Source organism: Mirounga angustirostris, unplaced genomic scaffold (assembly GCF_029215605.1).
Source record: "Mirounga angustirostris isolate CCGP_5_RB_7025 unplaced genomic scaffold, mMirAng1.0.hap1 SCAF_11, whole genome shotgun sequence".
In the NCBI taxonomy this organism is placed as follows: Eukaryota; Metazoa; Chordata; class Mammalia; order Carnivora; family Phocidae; genus Mirounga; species Mirounga angustirostris.
The window spans coordinates 65373665-65394773 of NW_026991719.1; the positions used below are offsets into that span (position 1 = coordinate 65373665).

Sequence of the window (21109 nt, forward strand, 5' to 3'; positions counted from 1 at the left end):
AGAGCATGAGAGGGAGGAGGGTCAGAGGGAGAAGCAGACTCCCTGCCGAGCAGGGAGCCCGATGCGGGACTCGATCCTGGGACTCCAGGATCATGACCTGAGCCGAAGGCAGTTGCTTAACCAACTGAACCACCCAGGCGCCCTCGTATTTTATTGGACTGATGCACATTTCACCATTTTTGAGATGTGAAGCTAACACAGGACTAAGAATGTAGAATGGGAAAGGGGGAGAAGCCATCCACAAATTTGACTAAACTAGAAAGGCACATAATTCTTTGGGTTAGAATTAAGGGAAATACCTGTTCAGAGCTGAAGGGAGGTCCTTGGTTTCTATCAAAAAATCTCCTAAAGGCTCTATTAATACAAGGGTCAACTTATGGAAAAACACCCGAATTGCACAAAACCCCATTAGGCAGAAGAAATGGGCAGGATAGAGGGACGTGGGCTTTGGGGGCAGCCAGTCTGCAGCAGGGACAGAGGGCTGGGCTGGAGACCATGGCTTGGGCCCAGGACCTGGAGGTAGGAGCAGGCTGGGAAGAAGTCTAGAGGTAGAGGTTAGTGCATTCACCCAAAGCCAGGGCTTCCCAGATGGTCTCTAGGATGCGGATGCTTTCCTCAGACAAAGGAGATTCATTTTAGACCTAAAGGTACATGCAAATTGAAATTAAAGGGATGGAGAAACATCTATCACACAAATGTATGTCAAAAGAAGGCCAAAGTAGCGATACTTATAAGGACAAACTAGTTTTAAAACAAAGACTGTAAGAAGAGACAAAAGATACTACACAATAAGGAATTCAACAAGAATATAAAACAATTGTAAATATTTATACACCTAACATAGGAACACCCAAATACATATAACAATTAATAACAAACATAAAGGAACTAATTGATAATAATACAACAATAGTAGGGGACTTTAACAGCACATTTACGTGAATGGACAGATCACCTAAACAAAAAATCAATGAGGAAATAATGGCTTTGAATGACATACTGAAACAGATGGATTTAACACATATATTCAGAACATTCTATCCTAAGACAGCAGAATATACATTCTTTTCAGGTGCACATGGAACTGTCTCCAAAACAGATCATGCATTAGGCCACAAAAGAAGCCTCAACAAATTCAAGAAGATCAAAGTCATACCATGCAACTTTTCTAACCACAATGCTATGAAACTAGAAGTCAACCACAAGAAAAAATGAGGAAAGGCCACAAATATATGGAGGTTAAATAACATGCTATTAAACAATGAATGGTCAACTAGGAAATAAGAAATAAAAAATACATGGAAACAAATGAAAATGAAAACAGAATGGTCCAAAACCTTTGGGATGCAGCAAAAGTGGTCCTAAGAGGGAAGTTTATAATAATATATGCCTACCTAAAGGTGAAAGAAAAATCTTAAATAAACAACCTAACCTTATACCTAAAGGAGCTAGAAAAAGAAAAAGAAAACCTATAGCCAGCAGAAAGAAAGAAATAATAAAGACTAGAGGAAAAATAAATGATACAGAAACTAAAACAATAATAGAACAGATCAATGAAACCAGGAGCTGGTTGTTTGGAAAAAAAAAGATCAATAAAATTGATAAATCTCTAGTCAGAAGTACGATGAAAAAAAGAGAAAGGACTCAGATAAGTAAAATCACAGAGAGGGGAAATAACACCCACTATCACAGAAATACAAACAACCGTAAGAGAACATTATGAAAAACTATATATACCAACAAACTGGACAACCCTGGAAGAAATGGATACATGCCTAGAAACATATAAACTACCACAAGTGAAACAGGAAGATACAGAAAATCTGGAGATACTGAAACCAGCAAAGGAATTGATTCAGTAATCAAAAACTCCCAACAAACAAAAGTCTAGAGCCAGATGGCTTCACAGGGGAATTCTACCAAACAGTTAAAGAAGAGTAAACACTCATTCTCTTCCAACTACTCCAAAAAATAGAAAAGGAGGAAAACTTCCAACTTCATTCTATGAGGCCAGCTTTACCGTGATACCAAAACTAGATAAAGACACCACTAAAAAATAGAACTACAAGCCAATATAATACCTTTGATGAACATGGATGCAAAAATCCTCAATAAAATAGTAGCAAAATGAATCCAACAATAAATTAGAAGAATCATTCACCAGCATCAGGTGGGTTTTATTTATGGATTGCAAAAGTAGTTAGTTCAACATTCACAAATCAATCAATGTGATACATGACATCAGTAAGAGAAAAGATAAGAACCATATGATTATTTCCATACACACAGAAAAAACATTTGACAAAGTACAACATCTATTCATTATAAAAGCCCTCAACAAAGCAGGTTTTGAGGGAACATACCTCAACATCATAAAGGCCATATATGAAAAATCCACAGCTAACATCATCCTTAATATGGCGAAACTGAGAACTTTTTCCCTAAGGTCAGGAACAAGACAAGGATTGTCCACTCTCACCACTTTTATTCAACATAGTGGAAGTCCCAGACAAAGCAATCAGAAAACAAAATGAAATAAAATTCATCCAAATAGGGAAGGAAGAAATAAAACTTTCACTATTTGCTGATGACATGATACTGTATAGAGAAAACCTGAAAGACTCCACACACATACACAAAACTGCTATAACTGATAAATTTAGTAAAGTCACAGGATAAAAACATCAAAGTACAGAAATTTGCTTCATTTCTATATAAGAAAATAATCCCATTTATAATTACACCAAAAATAATAAGATACCTAGGAATAAACCTAACCAAAGAGGTGAAAGACCTGGACTCTGAAAACTACAAAACACTGATGAAAGTAATTGAAGATGACACAAAGAAATGGAAAGACATTCCATGCTCATGGATTGGAAGAACAAATATTGTCAAATGTCTATAGTACCCAAAGCAATCTACACATTTAATGCAACCCTGATCAAAATGCCAACAGCCTTTTTTACAGAACTAGAACAATCCTAAAATTTGTATGGAACCATAAAGACCCCAAATAGCCAAAGCAATCTTGAAAAAGAAAAGCAAAACTGGAGGCATCAGTTTTAGACTTCAACTACATTACAAAGCTGTAGTGTTGAAAACAGTATGGTACTGGCACAAAAATTGAAACACAGATCATTGGAACAGAATAGAAACCAAGAAATGAACCCACAACTATATGGTCAATTAATCTTTAATAAAGTAGGAAGAAATATCCAATGGGGAAAAGACAGTTTCTTCAACAACTGGTGTTGGGAAAACTGGATAGCAACATGCAAAAGACAGAAAGTGGACCACTTTCTTAAAACATATATAAAAACAAATTCAAAATGGATTAAAGACCTAAATGTGAGACCTGAAACCATAAAAGTCCTAGAAGAGAACACAGGCAGTAACCTTTTTGACATTGGTTGTAGCAACTTCTTACTGCATATATCTCCAGAGTCAAGGGAAACAAAAGCAAAAAGAAATTATTGGGACTACATCAATAAAAAGCTTCTGCACAGTGAAGGACATAATCAAGAAAACTACATGGCAACCTCCTGAATGGGTGAAGGTATTTGGGTGATCCATTTGTGATAATATGTTCAGAGCTGGGAAGACATTTGCAAGTGATATCTGATAAAGGGTTAGTATCCAAAATATATAAGAACTTACAAAACTCAACACCCCAAAACAAATAATCTAATTAAAAATGGGCAGAAGACATGAACAGACATTTCTTCAAGGAAGACATCAAGGCATCCAGATGGCAAACAGACACATGAAAAGATGTTCATCATCACTTACTGTGAGAGAAATGCAAATCAAAACTATAATGAGATACCACATCACACCTGTCAGAATGTCTAAAATCACCAACACAAGAAACACAGGTGTTGGCGAAGTTGTGGAGAAAATGGAACCCTCTTGTACTGCTGATGGGAATGCAATCTGGTATAGTCACTGTGCAAAACATTATGGTTCCTCAAAAAGGTACAAATAGAACTACCTTATGACCCAGAAATCACACTACTGTGTATTTACCCAAAGAATACAAAAACATGGGCGCCTGGGTGGCTCGGTTGGTTAAGTGACTGCCTTCGGCTCAGGTCATGATCCTGGAGTCCCAGGATCGAGTCCCACATCGGGCTCCCTGCTCAGCAGGGGGTCTGCTTCTCCCTCTGACCCTCTTCCCTCTCGTGCTCTCTGTCTCTCATTCTCTCTCTCTCAAATAAATAAATAAAATCTTTAAAAAAAAAAAGAATACAAAAACATTATTACAAAGGCATACATGCACCCCTGTGTTTATAGCAGCATTATCAGCAATAGCCAAGATATGGAAGGAGCCCAAGTATCCATTGAATAATGAATGGATAAAGAAGATGCGGTACATGTACACACACACACAGAGACACACAAAGACACATACACACAGTGGAATATTATTCAGCCATAAAAAATAATGAAATCTTGCCATTTGCAATGACATGGATGGAGCTAGAGAGTAATACACTAAGTGAAATATGTCAGTCAGAGAAAGACAAATACCATAGGACTTCACTCATATGTTGAATTTAAGAAACAAAACAAATGAGCAAAGAGAAGAAAAGAGAGAGAGACAAATCAAGAAACAGACTCTTAATTATAGAGAACAAACTGATGGTTACCAGAGGGGAGGCGGGTGGGGGGATGGGTTAAATAGGTGATGAGGATTAAGGAGTGCACTTGTCATGACAAGTACCAGGTGATGTATGTAACTGTTAAATCACATATTGTATATCTGAAACTAATATAACAGTGTATGGTAACTAACTGGATTTAAAATACGTTTTAAGAAAGGACAGCATCCAATGTGGCTGTGGGCATGACACCACATGTCTATGTCCTGTTTCTTCCATCCTCCATCGGCACCCTGCACCAGCACCCCTCATCCTTCCCAGGTCTCATGCACAGTGCTCCTGAGGGAGGAAATGCAGAGCATTGGAAATGTCTGATGCACATGGTCCTGTGGTGGTCTTTTTGTACACTCACCTTGTTTTATAGAAATAAATATTACTGGCCAAGTTCTCTTTCTTTGAAAAAAAAAAAAAAAAGACAAGAGATAACAGTTGTTCGCAAGGATGTGGAGAAAAGGGAAAATTAGTATAGCCATTATGGAAATATTTATGGGGGTTCCTCAAAAAATTAAAAATACAACTATCATTTGATCTAGTAACCCCACTTCAGAAAATATATCCAAAGGAATGGAAATCAGGATCTTCAAGAGATATTTGTACTCCCATGTTCACAGTAGCATTATTCACAATAGCCAAGATATGGAAATAATCTATATGCCTTTCTACAGATGAATGTAAAAAAATGTAATACACACACACACACACACACTTACACCCCACAGTGGAATATTACTGAGACTTTAAAAAGAAGGAAATTTATCCATTTGTGATAATATGTTCAGAGCTGGGAAGATATTATGCTAAGCAAAATGAGGAAGACAGGGCAAGAGAAATACTGCATGTCACTTATATATATAATTGTAAACAGTCATACTCATAGAAACAGAGAGTAGGATGGTGGTTGCTAGGGGCTGGAGGAAGAGGAATTGGGGAGACACTGGTCAAAGGGTATAAAGATTCAGTTATTCAGAATGAGTAAATTCTGGGTATCTAAGGTACAGCACGGTGATTATAGATAACAATACTGTACTGTACTGTTGAAATTTGCTAAAAGGAGAGATCTTAACTTTTAACACACACAGGGTAACTATGTAGAGTGATGGATATGTTATAATTAGTTTAATTGTGGTGACCATTTCACAATGTATATATATATCAAGACATCAAGTTGCACATTTTAAATATATACAATATTTTATATGTCAGTGATATCTCAATAAAGTTGTTAAAAATAAATATCTGCTTTTAAGCCACCCAGTCTGTGATATCATATTGTAACAGCCCAAGCTGACTAATATAGTAGGCTAGAGACTACGGTGATAGCAATAGAAACTGTAGACAAAAGGTTTAAGTTGTATTAGAGTTTTAGAATTCACAAAACTTAGCAACTGACTAGATATGAGGGGTAAAAGAAGTGTCTAAGTACACTGCAAGATTTTAAGTTGGGTGACTAGGAAGATGGTGGTGGCATTAACTAAAATAGTGAGTGCAGAAATAGAAGTAAGCTTGAGACAGAAAAGATGGATAATAAGCACCCAAGGAAATTATCTTAGGAAGCACTTGGAAATGAGATGGGTAGAATAAAGAGATGTTAGGGCTAGATATGTGAATTTGGAGAGTCATCAGCATAAAGATGAGTGATATATTTATTAGATTATTTGTAGACGACCAAAAGAAAAAAAAAAAAAGCCTAAAACAAATCAAGAAACCTGTCGGAAACTCTGCAAATAGGAGGTAAGTACAGCCAAAGAAAAGAAACAGAAAATATAGAAATGTGAGAAAAACAGAGATGTAGGATAATCAGGAAAGAAGCCTGGCAGTAGAGTTCCTAGAGGGGGTATTTAATAGTATGTAAAGATAGAGAAAATCAAGGAGATAGGGACTAAGGAAAGAACACTGGTTGGTTACTAAAGAGAACAAGTGATTCTGGGGAGAACAGTTTTGGAGAATGGTGGGGTCAGAAGCCAGACAATAAAGGATAAAGGAAGTTTTAGATGGAAAGAAAATAAAAGTAAGAAATATAAGCTATTCTTTCTAATTGCTTGACAGTGAAGGGGAGGGGAAAAAAGAGAAGAAAGTGGCATGAGTCAGCAACGTGCAGCATGATCAGAGAAGAGAATAAAGATACAAATTAGGAAAAATAAAGGTACTAATATTTTAAAGTAATCAAATGTTTCAATATTTTTCATATAACCAATTAAAATATATCTTTAGAAAGTCCATTTTTAAGTCATTTGATAGTTCAACAACAATGGATATGCTACTTAATCTTTCATTAAAATTTATAAAAAATAAAAACATATTTCACATATTAAACTGTATTAATAACAAAGGAAAAAAAAACATTCCAAAATCACCTTTAGGTAGGTCTTATATTTTTAAGGGCTATCTCAATTTTAAAAAAGGGTTTGGTTTGAAATCTCTTTTCCTCCCTATTCATTTCATATTTTATTTTATTTTTTTTTTAATTTTATTTATTTGCGAGAGAGAGAATGAGAGACAGAGAGCATGAGAGGGAGGAGGGTCAGAGGGAGAAGCAGACTCCCTGCCGAGCAGGGAGCCCGATGCGGGACTCAATCCCGGGACTCCAGGATCATGACCTGAGCCGAAGGCAGTCGCTTAACCAACTGAGCCACCCAGGCGCCCTCATATTTTATTTTAAAAGACCTAAAATATGTTTTGAAATAGTTATTGGAATATGCTAATGGCCTGTTCCTGATTGTGGATATGGAATCCTATCTTATTCAAATTTATTTGACAACATCAAAATTGTCATTAACTATAATTAAGCTAATTTTTACTACGTAAATATATCAGCTTTTAAATGATTCATCTGCCATCATAAGAGAACAAAGAATAAATGCCCAGTCCATATTTATTTCCTACCTTGTTTAATTGGTAAAACTCTATTCCGAAATGATTTGGCTTTCCCTGGGTCATGGCTATTTCCACTTCGGCTATATCCACTGAAGCTCGATGAAGAAAATGGCCCATCCAGTTCATCATCAAGTAAATATAATGAAAGGCCTTCAGCAGCATCTGAAACTTATATTTAAAAAGACTGTAATATTAACATAATTATCATGTTTTCAGAAAAATTAAACAGGCTGTATTTTAAAACTATATCTCACTCAGTTATTGTACTCCAACATCAAAAATACAAGTTGTTTGAAGAGGGAAATATGAATGTATTAAGAACAAATGTTTCATCACATCATTAAGTTTTTAAGCACAGAATGTCAGAAAAACTTGTCCAAGAAAACCACCTCCCCAGATAACGAATCCTCAATTTTTGTGTTTGCAAATATGTTGTAAATGAGTGCTCTATTACAGAGTTAAAAATTATAGTTACAGAATTTTAAAAATAAGACACTTTATTTTTTTAAATTTTATTATTTTTTAATTATTTTTTAAATTTTATTTATTTGTCGGAGAGAGCACAAACAGGGGGAGCAGCAGGCAGAGGGAGAAACAGGCTCCCCACCGAGCAAGAAGCCAGATATGGGACTCGATCCCAGCACCCCGGGGTCATGACCCGAGCCAAAGGCAGACGTTTAACTGACAGAGCCACCCAGGAGTCCCAAAACTAAGAGACTTTATAATTCATCTAGTCTCAACACTTTCATTTTAAAAATGAAGAAACTGAATTCTATGGCCTAATGTCTTACCCAGGGCCACACAGTTAGAAGAATTGGGAATAAAATACAACTTTTCTACATCCAAATCCATTGCTCTTTGTACTATAAATCATGCTGCCTCTTCTACCTCTTTAATATCAGTATTAAACTGAAATATAGAACACTAAAAACAAAAGACATTTACCGGGAGACGAGAAAGGAGAGCTAGTCCTTGCATAAGACACTGAGGTATTCTGGTCAATTTTAGGCTGCAACTTCATTTGTTTCTGCTTCCCTTTGGGACTACAATTTAAAATATATAACAATGAACATTTTTTTTCTATTAGCAACATATTATGATAGACAGTATGATACAAAATGCTTATGTTGACCAAAGAAATGCCTTATAATTTAAGTGAAATGCTTCAAATTGGTAATATGACAAAGTTAAATTTCAATCATTAAAACTAAAAAAAAAATAGTTTTTGGCATAATAAAATCCATATAAACAAAGCTTTGGGTTACCAACTCCATCTTTACACAAGTACAAGAGTTCTTTAAAAATCTTTTTGATCTTTGGATCTTCTAAAACTATTCAATAAACTTTAAGAAATGAGGTAATATACATAAAATGCCTTAAAACATAAAATTCTACATCAGTGTAACATACCTAGGAGCTCTGCTACTAGATAATGAACTGCTGCTGCTTCTTAGACGTTTTCTGTATCGTGGCCTTCTCCTCTTCTGACTCTGCATTCCTGACTTATATTCAGAGATGATATTTTTAATATGATTTTCAAATAAGGCAGATAATCGCAGTGTCATGCTATAGATCTGAAAAGGTAAAAAGCAACTACTTTAATTATATGAAAATAAAAAGTATAAACATGCCTGGACTAGTATCAGCATTATCCTTTCAGACAAAATATAAGTGCAATTTCATACACTTGAAAAACTCTTCCTAAATAATTAAAATAAGATATCATTTTATCCTAGAAATTAACAAAGATTTTTAAAAGATCATATCCAATGTTGGGAAGGGTAGGAAAAAGTTTCTTATATATTGCTAGTGAGTATTTTAACCGGAACAAGATTCTAAAACAACAATTTGCATTATGTACCAAAAATATTAAAAATATATCTATCCTTTCAGTAATAATTTTGCTTCTGGGAATTTATTGTAAGTATATATCAGAGAATTGCACACACAAAATAATTATGTTCAAAGATGTTAAAGATGAAGGCCACAACATTATTCATGTAATATTAAAAATTAGAAACCACCTAAATCTCAAGCACCAGGGCACTGGTCAAATAACATAAAACAACCATACAATAGAATACTATGGAGACATTAAAACTGTTTTCAAAGAGTCATAACAACATGGGAAAATGTTCATAATATATAAGCTGAAAAAAGGCTTCAAAATATGAAACTTACAGTTTCAAATAGTATGTAAACATATGTAAATGTATATGTAGGAAGTAAACCAAAAGTGAAAAAATTATGCCTGCAGAAATTAGCGAAAATTCATCTTATATGAAGTGAAAGTGGGCAAGTATATATTTAGTGCACAACTGATTTAAAAGTTAATCAGATACCAGTGATTACAAAAACCAAAAAATATTATTACTAATTTTTTGTTCTTAAGATATTTAAGTTCTGACAAAACAAGGAAAATATCAAATATCAGTAACCATGTCATAACTGTAATATATACTTTTTTAGTAGTTTTAAAACTGATGAAAGAAAACTACCTGATATACATATATATGTAAATGCTTAAGTAATTAATCCACCTAATATTGTTTTTTTCATACCCTTGACTTTTTATTAGAGGTATAAGCTTTGGAGTTGCTGAATATTTGGCGAACATCCTTATAAAATTCCAGAGGACTACTGTAATTTCCTGCTTCCAAAGTTTCTTTCACAGTGCTGAAGTCCATAGGAGTGTCTATAACATTTGGATAATCCTACAAAGAAGAATGTGTTATTAAATACACAGGCTGGGTAACAATACTACATAATACAATGGTACTGAGATTTGCATCACCAATCCACCATGAAATAAACACACTGCTTTTCAATCTGCCAACTATCTACCCCAATCAAAACCATTCATTTAAACAGAGTTCCTTTGGTAACTCAGGAAAACAGCAGGGGTCTTTGGGAGAGTCAGCCTTCACCCTGAAATTGATAACCATATGATTCTCTCAAAAGACAGAATAGAAAATGCACAGCCACTGGCTTTATCCCTACAGAATACATAATTCCATTTTTTGCTTAAAGGCTGAAGCAGCCTCCAATTCCCTGGCAAAGTGCTCAATGAAGGTAGAAGATGGGATTATTCACATATAATTAAATAGTTCCATGACACAAATTAGCTACATATTTCCAAGATATTCCCAGCTAGGAGGGCATTCTACCTAAAACATCATTAGTTGAAGGTCAAAGTCAAACTGGCCATGTCTGTGCCTAGCATCTATAGTTTTGCTTTTTAATGAATATGACACTTGTGCTTCATTGGAAGTCTGTAGTCTCATAAATTTTGAATTAGTTTGATTTTGATTAGGGAAGAGAGAAGATTCTCTCTATTTTAACCTAGATCTGTCAAGTCTAGTTAAGATATGCCTACATTTATCATATGGAATGAAATCTAAAATTTATACTTACATATACCATAACCATCAATAAATAACCATTTTGGAATGAAAACCATAGTATTAGATCCCACATCCCATTTAAAATCATTCAGTAACAATCACCACATTTCTTTCAAAGAAGCCAAAGAGCCAGAAGAATGGGCAGAGGGAAAGTATTATAAAAAAAGAGAAAATATTTTTCCAAGTGTAAGAGACCATGATTGCTCTTAATCTATCTTTAAAAATCTTTTTCGTCTTAAATCATAACAACCAAAAGTATATTCCAACATAGCATAGCTTATGAAGCAAAGATTTTCATAGAGGAAATATGTTGGAACTTGTATAATGTGACCAAAACTCAAAAGATCCAGTAAGGTTGCTGAATGAAGTCCCAATGGGTACAATCAGCTGCAATACAGACATACTGTGCAATTAATGTTTTCTACTCCCCTTCAGTAACTTTAGATCTATAGAAACAAATAAACATATATGCAGATGCCACAAAGAACACACCTGGAAACACGTGTTGATTTAAAAAACAAAAACATAGGGGCACCTGGATGGCTCAGTTGCTTACGTGTTCAATTCTTGGTTTTGGCTCAGGTCATGATCTCAGGGTCTTCAGATCGAGCCCTGTGTCAGGCTCCCTACTCAGTGAGGAGTCTGCTTCTCTCCCTCTCCCTTTGTCCCTCCCCCCCTGCTCATGGTCTCTCTCGCTCTAAACAAAATAAATAAATCTTAAAAAAAAAACTTAAAAAAAAACACAAAAAACAAAACAAAAACATAAACAACCAAAAAAATCAAAGATAAAAAGAGAGTGAGAAGAATTGGAAAACAGCTTTACGAATTATAAAAGTTTCATTTATAGTATGGAAATTTTAAAAAGTAAAACACTGCAAAAACAACCAGTGTATGTCTTTTAAGAGAATACTAGGTCTACCTCAGAAAGAGATGGATCTTGTCTTTCTGGGACAACTGACTCTGAGGATTCTCCCTCTTGCTCTTGATGGCCCTATTAGGGTAAAGAGGATATATTGTATCTCCAGACTACTACAACAAAATATCAAGATTTGCAATGCAATTATGATTTTAAAAGCTTTAAGTTCCATAAATAGGAATTAGGTTTTTACTGACTGTACTTTAAGATGAAGGAATTCTGCATTCACCATTGTCCTCTACTACGAGAAACACAAGACTAATTTATTCTACTCAAATTCCCTACAAACAAAATGAGCTTTGTTGAACATAATTCTGTTTTTTATTTCAATATTTTTCCCAACTAAAACCTGTGTATGCAGAAAATATTTATGTTTACTAATTTCAGAGGATGGTCTGATGCATTTCTGAAATACTGCTGTAACTTTTCTCTGAAAAAGTTAAGACAGATTTGCTATCTACACTAAATGGTTATTCAACACATAAATAGATACACTCCCAAAAAAAGAATCCTATAATCTAAATTCTCATGTTTTTATCTTTTATGAAAGGTAATATGGCATACATTGATTACTCTAAGTGATCATATTGGATAACACATTTAGTATAAATTAAACAGGGCTGACATATGTTACCAGGGGTCTCCAGTGAGTAGAAATGTATTAGAAGTTAGCAAAACTTATTAAACAAATATCCAAAATGAAAGCAGGAAGGAATTGCAAATATATTTAGATTCAAATTTGGTTCACAACTATATAATTTACACACAAAGTACATGACTGGAATTTCAAAGTCATGATTAATCACTCTACCCACTTTCACAATTAAAAGATATACAAGAAAGGAAGGAAGAGGAAGGAAGGAGGGAGGGAGGGATGAAGGAAGAGAGGAAGGAAAGAAGGAAGAAAGGAAAAAAGGGGAAAAGTAGCTTGTAACTAGATTTTAGCATGTACATTTGTGGGAAATTACATATTGGCAATTATTTAAACAAGTGTATGTTTACTGGATAAGAAAGATGATCAGCTGGCTGTCGAAATGGCTCTGAGTCTTCACGTTCATAAATGAGGCTCAACAGTTCTTTGCATTGTTTTCTCCAAGCATCAGGATTACACTTTAAAGACTGTCTTCTGCCTCGGCATTTGACCTGTAGATTTTAATAGAATTATACATAAAAGCTCTTTCCTTAACTATTCATTGATTTTTCTCCTGTTTTCCTGTGCTAATATATCTATGTAACATAGAGGAGGTGCTACTTCAGTTTCTTAGTTTAGACATCATTCTCCCTGACAAAAATATATACAATAAAAATTAGACAGTATATGCATGGAAATAGCAAGAGTTCTAGTATTCTAAATTTTCATTTTAAGAAAATCTGAACCACAAATAAAACACAGAGGAACATTCTTTTTTCTCTACAGGTTAATAATCTTAATGCCTTAATATTTGCTGGTAGTTAAATATACTTGACAATGGCATTATAATTTTCTCAAAACTCAAATATATATTAATACATATTTATCTATATATTTATATATTATGTATTTGTGTGTATATGTGTATATATATCTTCGTTGTGTGTGTGTGTATATATTTGTGTGTGTGTGTGTGTGTGTGTGTGTATATACTGTTCTGTATATATATGTATATCCTTTGTTGTCATGGTACATTCTAGCCTTTACCATTTGATGCCTTTTTATATGATTTCTTTCAGTATTTCAAAGAAAATTTTCCTTATATAAAACAAGTATTTGTCTAATTACCATGGAGGGAAGTGTATAGAACAGAGTTAACAGATCTGAGGCTGGCATCTTTACCAGGGCTTGCTTGTAAGGTTGGCCTTTGGTTGGCATTCTGGATACTCGGCACTTGAACCATTTCCTAAATACTATAGGTGGTTTGCTGTGCCTATACTGTATAAACAATGTGATCTGTACTGAACACATGCTTTCCTGACTTTTCCTATGCTTTCTTGCTTTCTGGGAGTCTGTAATCTTGGTATGTGCTAGTCAGATGGTGTCTATATAATCAGTTCCCAATAAATTCCTTGGGGTCTGAGTCTCTAATCACATATATATTGCTAAATTTTTATTGTAGGAGAACAGTGTGCTCTGTATGGCCCCTCAAAGAAGGGAGAAAGCATAAAGAAGCCTACACATGGATTCCTCCAGACTCTGCCTGTGTTTATTTCCCTGTGATCCAGCTCTATATCCTTATTATGTCACTGTAATAAACCTTAGCAATGAATCACAAGTATATATACTGAGTTCTATGGGTCTTTATAGCAATTCTCCAAACAGGTGGAGTTGGTCTTGGGGATCCCTAACACAGGAAGCCTGAAAATTTTTCTTCTCAGCAGGTTATTTTATTCACTCACCCTTCTTCCAGATGAAGTACCAGGACCATCTGAATCTAAATCAACCAATTCTGTATCCTAAAATTAAAAGGGAAGAGTGAGAAAATATGTTAAGTTATATTCAAAGTCTTACAAATTTGATAAACATTTACAAAGAAATGGCAAATACAATCACAACTAATTCCCTCATTGGAGCAGGCAGCAGGCAGAACAAAGTTTGAGGTAACAATTACTCCAAACTTTGCCTATATGCTAGATACAAACTGAAAAATATATTGGGAGAGGAAGAGTAAACAAGGTTTCTCTTTAAATCAGAACAGGAAATGAAGAAAAAAGTATAGTGACTAGTATCTAAAGTTATACCTAAAGTTAGTATTTAAAATAACTTATTCTATATGATATGCTACTTCAATATATTATAATCATGAATTACTCATGATTAATCTTTTACTATTTCAAGAAATACATCTATTTTCTATAGGGAAATATGAATATGTATTAAAACTTAAGATTCAGTTAAGTATCGCTCTGAGCAATAGTTTTTTAATACAAAGAGGCAAGGCCCACACATCATTATTCAGCTGGTGGTGGTAAAGCACATTGGTAATGCCTAGGAGAAAATAAAAGCTGCTCATGAGCTACTGGTACTCCATTCTAATAAAATAAATTTGAATTGCATTTTATTTTAATTTTCTATTTTAACCTAAAGAATGTTACTCTGAGGACAACAACACCCATTCATCATAAAAATCTCAATAAAGTAGGTGTAGAGGGAACATACTTTAACATAATAAAGGCCATATATGACAATCCCATAATTAACATCATGATCAGTGGTGAAAAACTAAAAGCTTTTCTTCTTAGAGCAGGAACAAGACAAGAATACCCACTCTAGCCATTTCTATTTGAGATAGTGTGGAAGCCCTTGCCACAGAAATTAGGCAAGGAAAAAAAAAAATACATCCAAATCATAAAAGAAGTAAAACTATGTCTATTAGCAGATGACATGATACTACATATATAAAACCCTAAAGACTCCACCAGAAAACTGTTAGAACTAATAAATGAATTCAGTACAGTTGCAGGATGCTAAATCAATATACAAAAATAAGTTCCATTTCTAAACACTGAGGACTATCAGAAAGCCAAATTAAGAAAACAATCTCATTTATAATTGCATCAAAAGAGATAAAATACTGAGGTATAAATTTAACCAAGGAGATGAATGATTTGCACACTAAAAACCATAAAGCATTAATGAAAGAAATTGGAGACACAAATAAATAAAGATACTCTGTGGTAATGAATTGGAAGAAATTAATATTATTAAAATGCCCATATGGCTCAAAGCCATCTACAGATTACATGCAATCCCTATCAAAATTCCAAGAGCATTTTTCACAGAAATAGAAACAAACAATCTTAAAATTTGTATGGAACCACAAAAAAGGCTCTTAATAGACAACACAATCTTGGGAAAGAAAGACAAAGCTGGAGGCCTCACCTTTCCTGATTTCAAGCTATATTACAAAGCTATAGTAACAAAAACAGGATGGTATTGGCATTAAAAAAAAAAAAAAAAAAAGATATACAGATCAATGGAACAGAATAGAGAGCCCAGAAATAAACCCACATATGTATGGTCAATTAATGTACAACAAAGGAGCCAAGAATATACAATTGGGAAAGGATAGTCTCTTCAATATGTGGTGCTGAGAGAACTGGATATTCACATGCAAAAGAATGAAACTTGACCCATATCTTATACCATATATTAAACTCAACACAAAATGGATTAAGGACTTGGATGTAAGTCATGAAACCATAAAACCCCTAGGGGAAAAAAAACAAAACACAGGGGTTAAGTTCATTGACATTGGTCTTGGCAATGAATTTTTTTGGATTTGACAAAATCCAACGGCAACAAAAAACAACAAAAGCAGAAGTAAACAACTGGACTATATCAAACTACAAAGCTTCTGCACAGCAAAGGAAACCATCAACAAAATGAAAAGGCAACATACAGAATGGGAGAAGTATTTGCAAATCTTGTATCTGATAAGGGCAAAATATATAAAAATATCATACAACTCAATAATAAAAATAAAATCCAATTTAAAAATGGGTACTGGGGGTGCCTGGTGGTTCAGTAGGTTAAGCAGCTCAGGTCATGATCAGGGTCCTGAGATCAAGCCCCACATCGGGCTCCCCACTCAGTGGGAAGTCTGCTTCTCCCTCTCCCTCTGCTACTCCCTCTGCTTGTGCTCTCTTGCTTGTGCTCTCTCTCTCTTTCAAATAAATAAATAAATAAATAAATAAATAAATAAATAAATAATCTTAAAAAAATAAAAATAAAAATGGGCATTGGAATTGAATAGACATTTTTACAAAGACATCCAAATAGTCAACAAGTACATGAAAAAGTATTCAATACCACTAATCATCAAGGAAATGCAAATCAAAATCACAATGAGATATCACCTCACATCTATTAGAATGACTATCATCAAGAAGACAAGGGATAATAATTGTTCATAAAGATATGGAAAAAAGGAACCCTTGAACTCTGTTGGTGGGGATGTAAACTGGTATAGCCACTATACAAAACAGTATGGAGGTTCCTCAAAAAAGTAAAGATAGAACTATCATATGAGCCTGCAATCCTACTTCTGGATATTTATCCAAAGGCAATGAAAACAGGATATCAAAGAGAGAAAGATGCACTTACATATTCACTGCAGCATTATTCACAATTGCCAAGATACAGAAACAACCTAAGTGTCCTCAACAGATAGATGGATAAAGAAGATGTGATATATATATATACACACAATAGAATATTATTCAGTCTTGAGAAAAAAAAAGGTAAACCTGTCATTTGTGACAATGTGGGTGGACCCTGAGGGCATTATGCTAAGTGAAATAAGCCAGAAAAAAAGTCAAACTCATAGAAACAGAATAGAAAAGTTGTTGCCAGGGCCTGGGTGATGAGAGAAATAAGGAAAGATTGGTAAAAGCAAATTTTCAGCAAAATGAATAAGGTCTGAGGATCTAAGGATCTCATGTAAAACATGGTGACCATAACTGATAACACTGTATTATATAATTGAAATTTGCTGAGAGTAGAACTTAAATGTTCTCACACACACACACACAAAGACAAAGTTGTTGAATTACATTTTACTTTTAATTTTCCATTTTAACACAAGGAGTGCTTCTCTGAGGAGTAATTCTTGCTACATCAAATCCTGAGTCAAAATGCATTTATATGAAAGGTCAGAGAAATTATCAGAAATAAGAATGATTATTTTTCATTAGTTTCAGGAGGATAATATCTAACTGAAATATCTGAGTTTTCCTTATTATATCAATAACATTTAACTCTGATAATACAATGTTATACAGTCAGATACGTTTTCAGGAAAGAGTAAAAAACAACACTGGGACAGAGAACAAACTAATGGTTGTCGGAGGGAAGGGGATAGAGTTGATGAGCAAAATGGGTGAAAGGGAGTGGGAGATACAGGCTTCCAGTTATGGAATGAATAAATCACAGGAATAAAAGGCACAGCATAGGGAATACAATCGATAATATGATAGTGTTGTATAATGACAGATGGTAGCTACACTTGTGGTGAGCATTGCATAACATGTAAAGAAGCTGAATGACTATGTTGTACACCTGAAACTAATGTAACATTGTGTGTCAACTACACTCAAATAAAAGAATTAAAAAACAAATAAACAAAAACAAACAAAATGGGCAGAGAATCTAAATAGACATTTTTCTAAAGAAGATATAGATGACTGACCGGTACATGAAAAGGTGCTCAACATCAATAACCATCAGGGAAATGCAAATCAAAACCACAATGAGATATCACCTCACACTTGTTAGAATGGCTGTTATCAAAAAAACAAGAAATAACAAGTGTTGGTTAGGATTTGGAGAAAGGGAACATTTGTGCACTATTGGTGGAAATGTAAATTGGAGTAACCTATGGAAAACAGTATGGAGGTTCCTCAAAAAATTAAAAAAAAAAATAACTACCTTATGATCTAGGAATTCCATTCCTGGGTTTTCTAAAGAAAATGAAAACACTAACTCTAAAAGATACATGTATTCCCATATTCATTGCAAGATTATTTACAATAGCCAACATATAGAAACAATGTTAAGTTTCCACTAATGGGTAAATGGATAAAGAAAAAATGGTAATATATACCTAATGGAATATTATTCAGCCATAAAAAGGAAAATTTCCATTTGGGACAAAAATAGATGGACCTTGAGAACATTATGCTTAGTGAAATAAGTCAGAGAATGGCATCTATAATCTCATTTATATGTGGAATCTACAAAAAATAATTTATAGATACACAAAACAGATTGGTAGTTGCCAGAGATGGGGAGGTCTAGAGGGAGGGGGCCAAAATACATGTACTGGGTCAAAAGGTACAAGCTTCAGTTATAAAATAAATGAGTCTTGGGGATATAATGTACAACATAGTGGCTATAGTTTAATACTGTCTTGAATATATGAAAGTAAATTTTAAAGTTATTATCACATGAGAAAAACTATAACTATGTATGGTGACTAGTTTTATTTTGGTGATTCTTTCCTAATATATATAAATATAGAATCATTTGTTATACCTCTGAAACTAATGTTATGTCAATTAAAGAGAAAAAAAATTGGGGATTTACTGTTCTAGATATTAACAGTACAGACAATATAAACATGTAAAATATCTCTATACAATAGTCATTAAAATAGAATCTAGCATGTTTGAGTCACTCATCCTTGGGGAGAATTGTTTTCCACTAAAGATTTTTGAATTATCACATTCCATTACTGCTTCATCCTCTTCTTGGTTTTTGCTTCTATTATAGCTTTCAATAAAAAATGGGAATATGGCTAGGTGGGGAAATTAGATATGTGCAGGTCTGCTGATAATACTAATTTGATTTCATTAAGAAAAACTGGCTTATGTTTGTAAATTCACATAAAAAGGAAATTAAATAGCAATTCCATGAAACTACTAAAAAGGTACTTTGAAACCTGAAACTTTAAAATACTTTAATATTTTTCACATATTGCATAGAAAATTAATCCCTATTAAAATTTCTAAAAACTAACCATTCTTTCTAAAATATTTAGTGCTTTGTCTTGTTTTTAAGGCTGGAAAATGAAGTGTTGATTTCTCATCACTGAAACCCACTGAGTCAAACAGGATAACTGGCTACCTGTCTCTGACTAAAAATTGTAGCACCACTATATTTCTAGTATATAACATCTAAAAACAGGTTAAAGAGTTTAATATAAAAAGATGCAGGTGCTCAGCCAGGTTTTAGAAATCAGTTTCAATGCTTATAGCCAGTTATAATACACACAATACTTACTGTACTTCAAAAAACAGAAAAGGAATTCATGCCTATTAATCATGCTGTGATTCTCACCTCCTCTGCATCAGTACTGTTTAGTTCTTCTGCTTTAACTTTATTATAAGTATCCAGTATATCAGTACAGCTCTGATCCCTAAGAAACAAGAAAGTCAAAAAACATTTCAATATATATATTTTTTAAATCAGAAATCAGCTCTTGTGGAAAATAAAGCTGCTTCTTACCCAATAAATCGAAGTAAGACATCAGTTACAATTTTGGCTGCTTTAACTATAGGACTGTCTGGCTCATTAAAAGTCCTGGCATTATGCTCAATGTAGCGCACCTCCCACATTAATGCTGATATTCTCCTATGAAAGAAAAACATACCCTGTTACTCCTGGTTGATGTTTTAAAGTATATTCTAAGAATATACAACGTAGAACAGTTAGGCACTCAATCATGGTATGTCAAAGGTGTTCTATTATCTGTATGTGACTTAATATATGTGTATAACAAATGTGCACTAATAAAAGTATATAGTTACAGTATTTGAAGTACAGGTAAGAATTAAGAACCATTGGACTTCATATTAAAAAGAACTGACCCACGACATTGTGGGTAAATAGTGATTTAACCAAATAAGTATAAACACAAACAGTGTTTTGATAAAGTCAAAAGAATGTTTAGTTTTCAGGGGAAGAAATGAGAAGATCAAGAAAAAAAAGAAACCAGGTTTTAGAAAAAGATAGATTTTTATCTAGTTATTTTATGATATATATTATTAAATGAAATGATAGGTAATGTTATAAAATACCCCCAACTGGTTATATTTATAACCAGTTCATGTTGGAATAACTATGGTTAGGACACAGTAGGCTTTGGGGTGAGAGAGTTACCAAAAGCTACCCTCTACCACTCTCATAATTACCCTACTCCCAAATGAAACCAAGAAAAAAATAACTTGGCTCTTTATCTAAACACATTTTGGGGCTGGTAATTAAATCTAACTGCTGCCTAATTCCTCAACAGGGGATTTAATCATGCTCCAAGTTTCTATAGCACCTTAATTATGATGAATCCAGAAACTATTTAATCTGCCTTTAATTGTAAACTAAAGTTAACTGTAGTTTTTGTTTCACATGTGATTTGTGCTACTCAAAATTTCTTCCCTATCCTTTATTCCATATCCTCCTTTCCCTGGAAGACTGAGAAATCTATTGAAAAAAGGGAAATTAGTGTTCCAAATTTTTACAAGAAATTTTGGAGTGGGTATATTGAATGATTATTTTACACTATGAAAATACAGATCTCACTGTGTCATTATGCAAAAAGGAAAACAAAAGATGTAAAGCTATGAACTTTATAGTAAATAATAAAACTAAACAGACCTGTAAAAGCGATTTTCAAGTCTCCGCCTAATGGTGTTGAGGTCAGTTGGATAAGCAACTACAGTACAATACAAGGGATAGGCACTGAGATCCACTGGAACAGCAAAAGGGCTGGCAAAATCTG

The 21109-nt window shown here is 33.9% G+C and overlaps 1 protein-coding gene across 5 annotated transcripts in view; it reads right to left on the reverse strand.

The window, feature by feature from the left end:
• The window catches only part of BRWD3 (bromodomain and WD repeat domain containing 3), a 189350-nt gene that overhangs the window by 15108 nt on the left and 153133 nt on the right, over window positions 1-21109 (reverse strand). For 3 of the 5 annotated variants that reach the window (XM_064574290.1, XM_045879890.3, XM_064574289.1), the window contains 10 exons: window positions 20986-21106; window positions 19840-19965; window positions 19672-19750; window positions 14232-14288; window positions 12861-13001; window positions 11862-11933; window positions 10100-10252; window positions 8949-9112; window positions 8484-8581; window positions 7548-7706 (listed from right to left, as the gene is read on the reverse strand). In XM_064574290.1, the coding sequence (XP_064430360.1) occupies window positions 7548-7706; window positions 8484-8581; window positions 8949-9112; window positions 10100-10252; window positions 11862-11933; window positions 12861-13001; window positions 14232-14288; window positions 19672-19750; window positions 19840-19965; window positions 20986-21106 (1170 nt within the window). The remainder of the gene's footprint in view (window positions 1-7547; window positions 7707-8483; window positions 8582-8948; window positions 9113-10099; window positions 10253-11861; window positions 11934-12860; window positions 13002-14231; window positions 14289-19671; window positions 19751-19839; window positions 19966-20985; window positions 21107-21109) is intronic. The other 2 variants (XM_064574292.1, XM_064574291.1) reach the window with 1 other exon arrangement.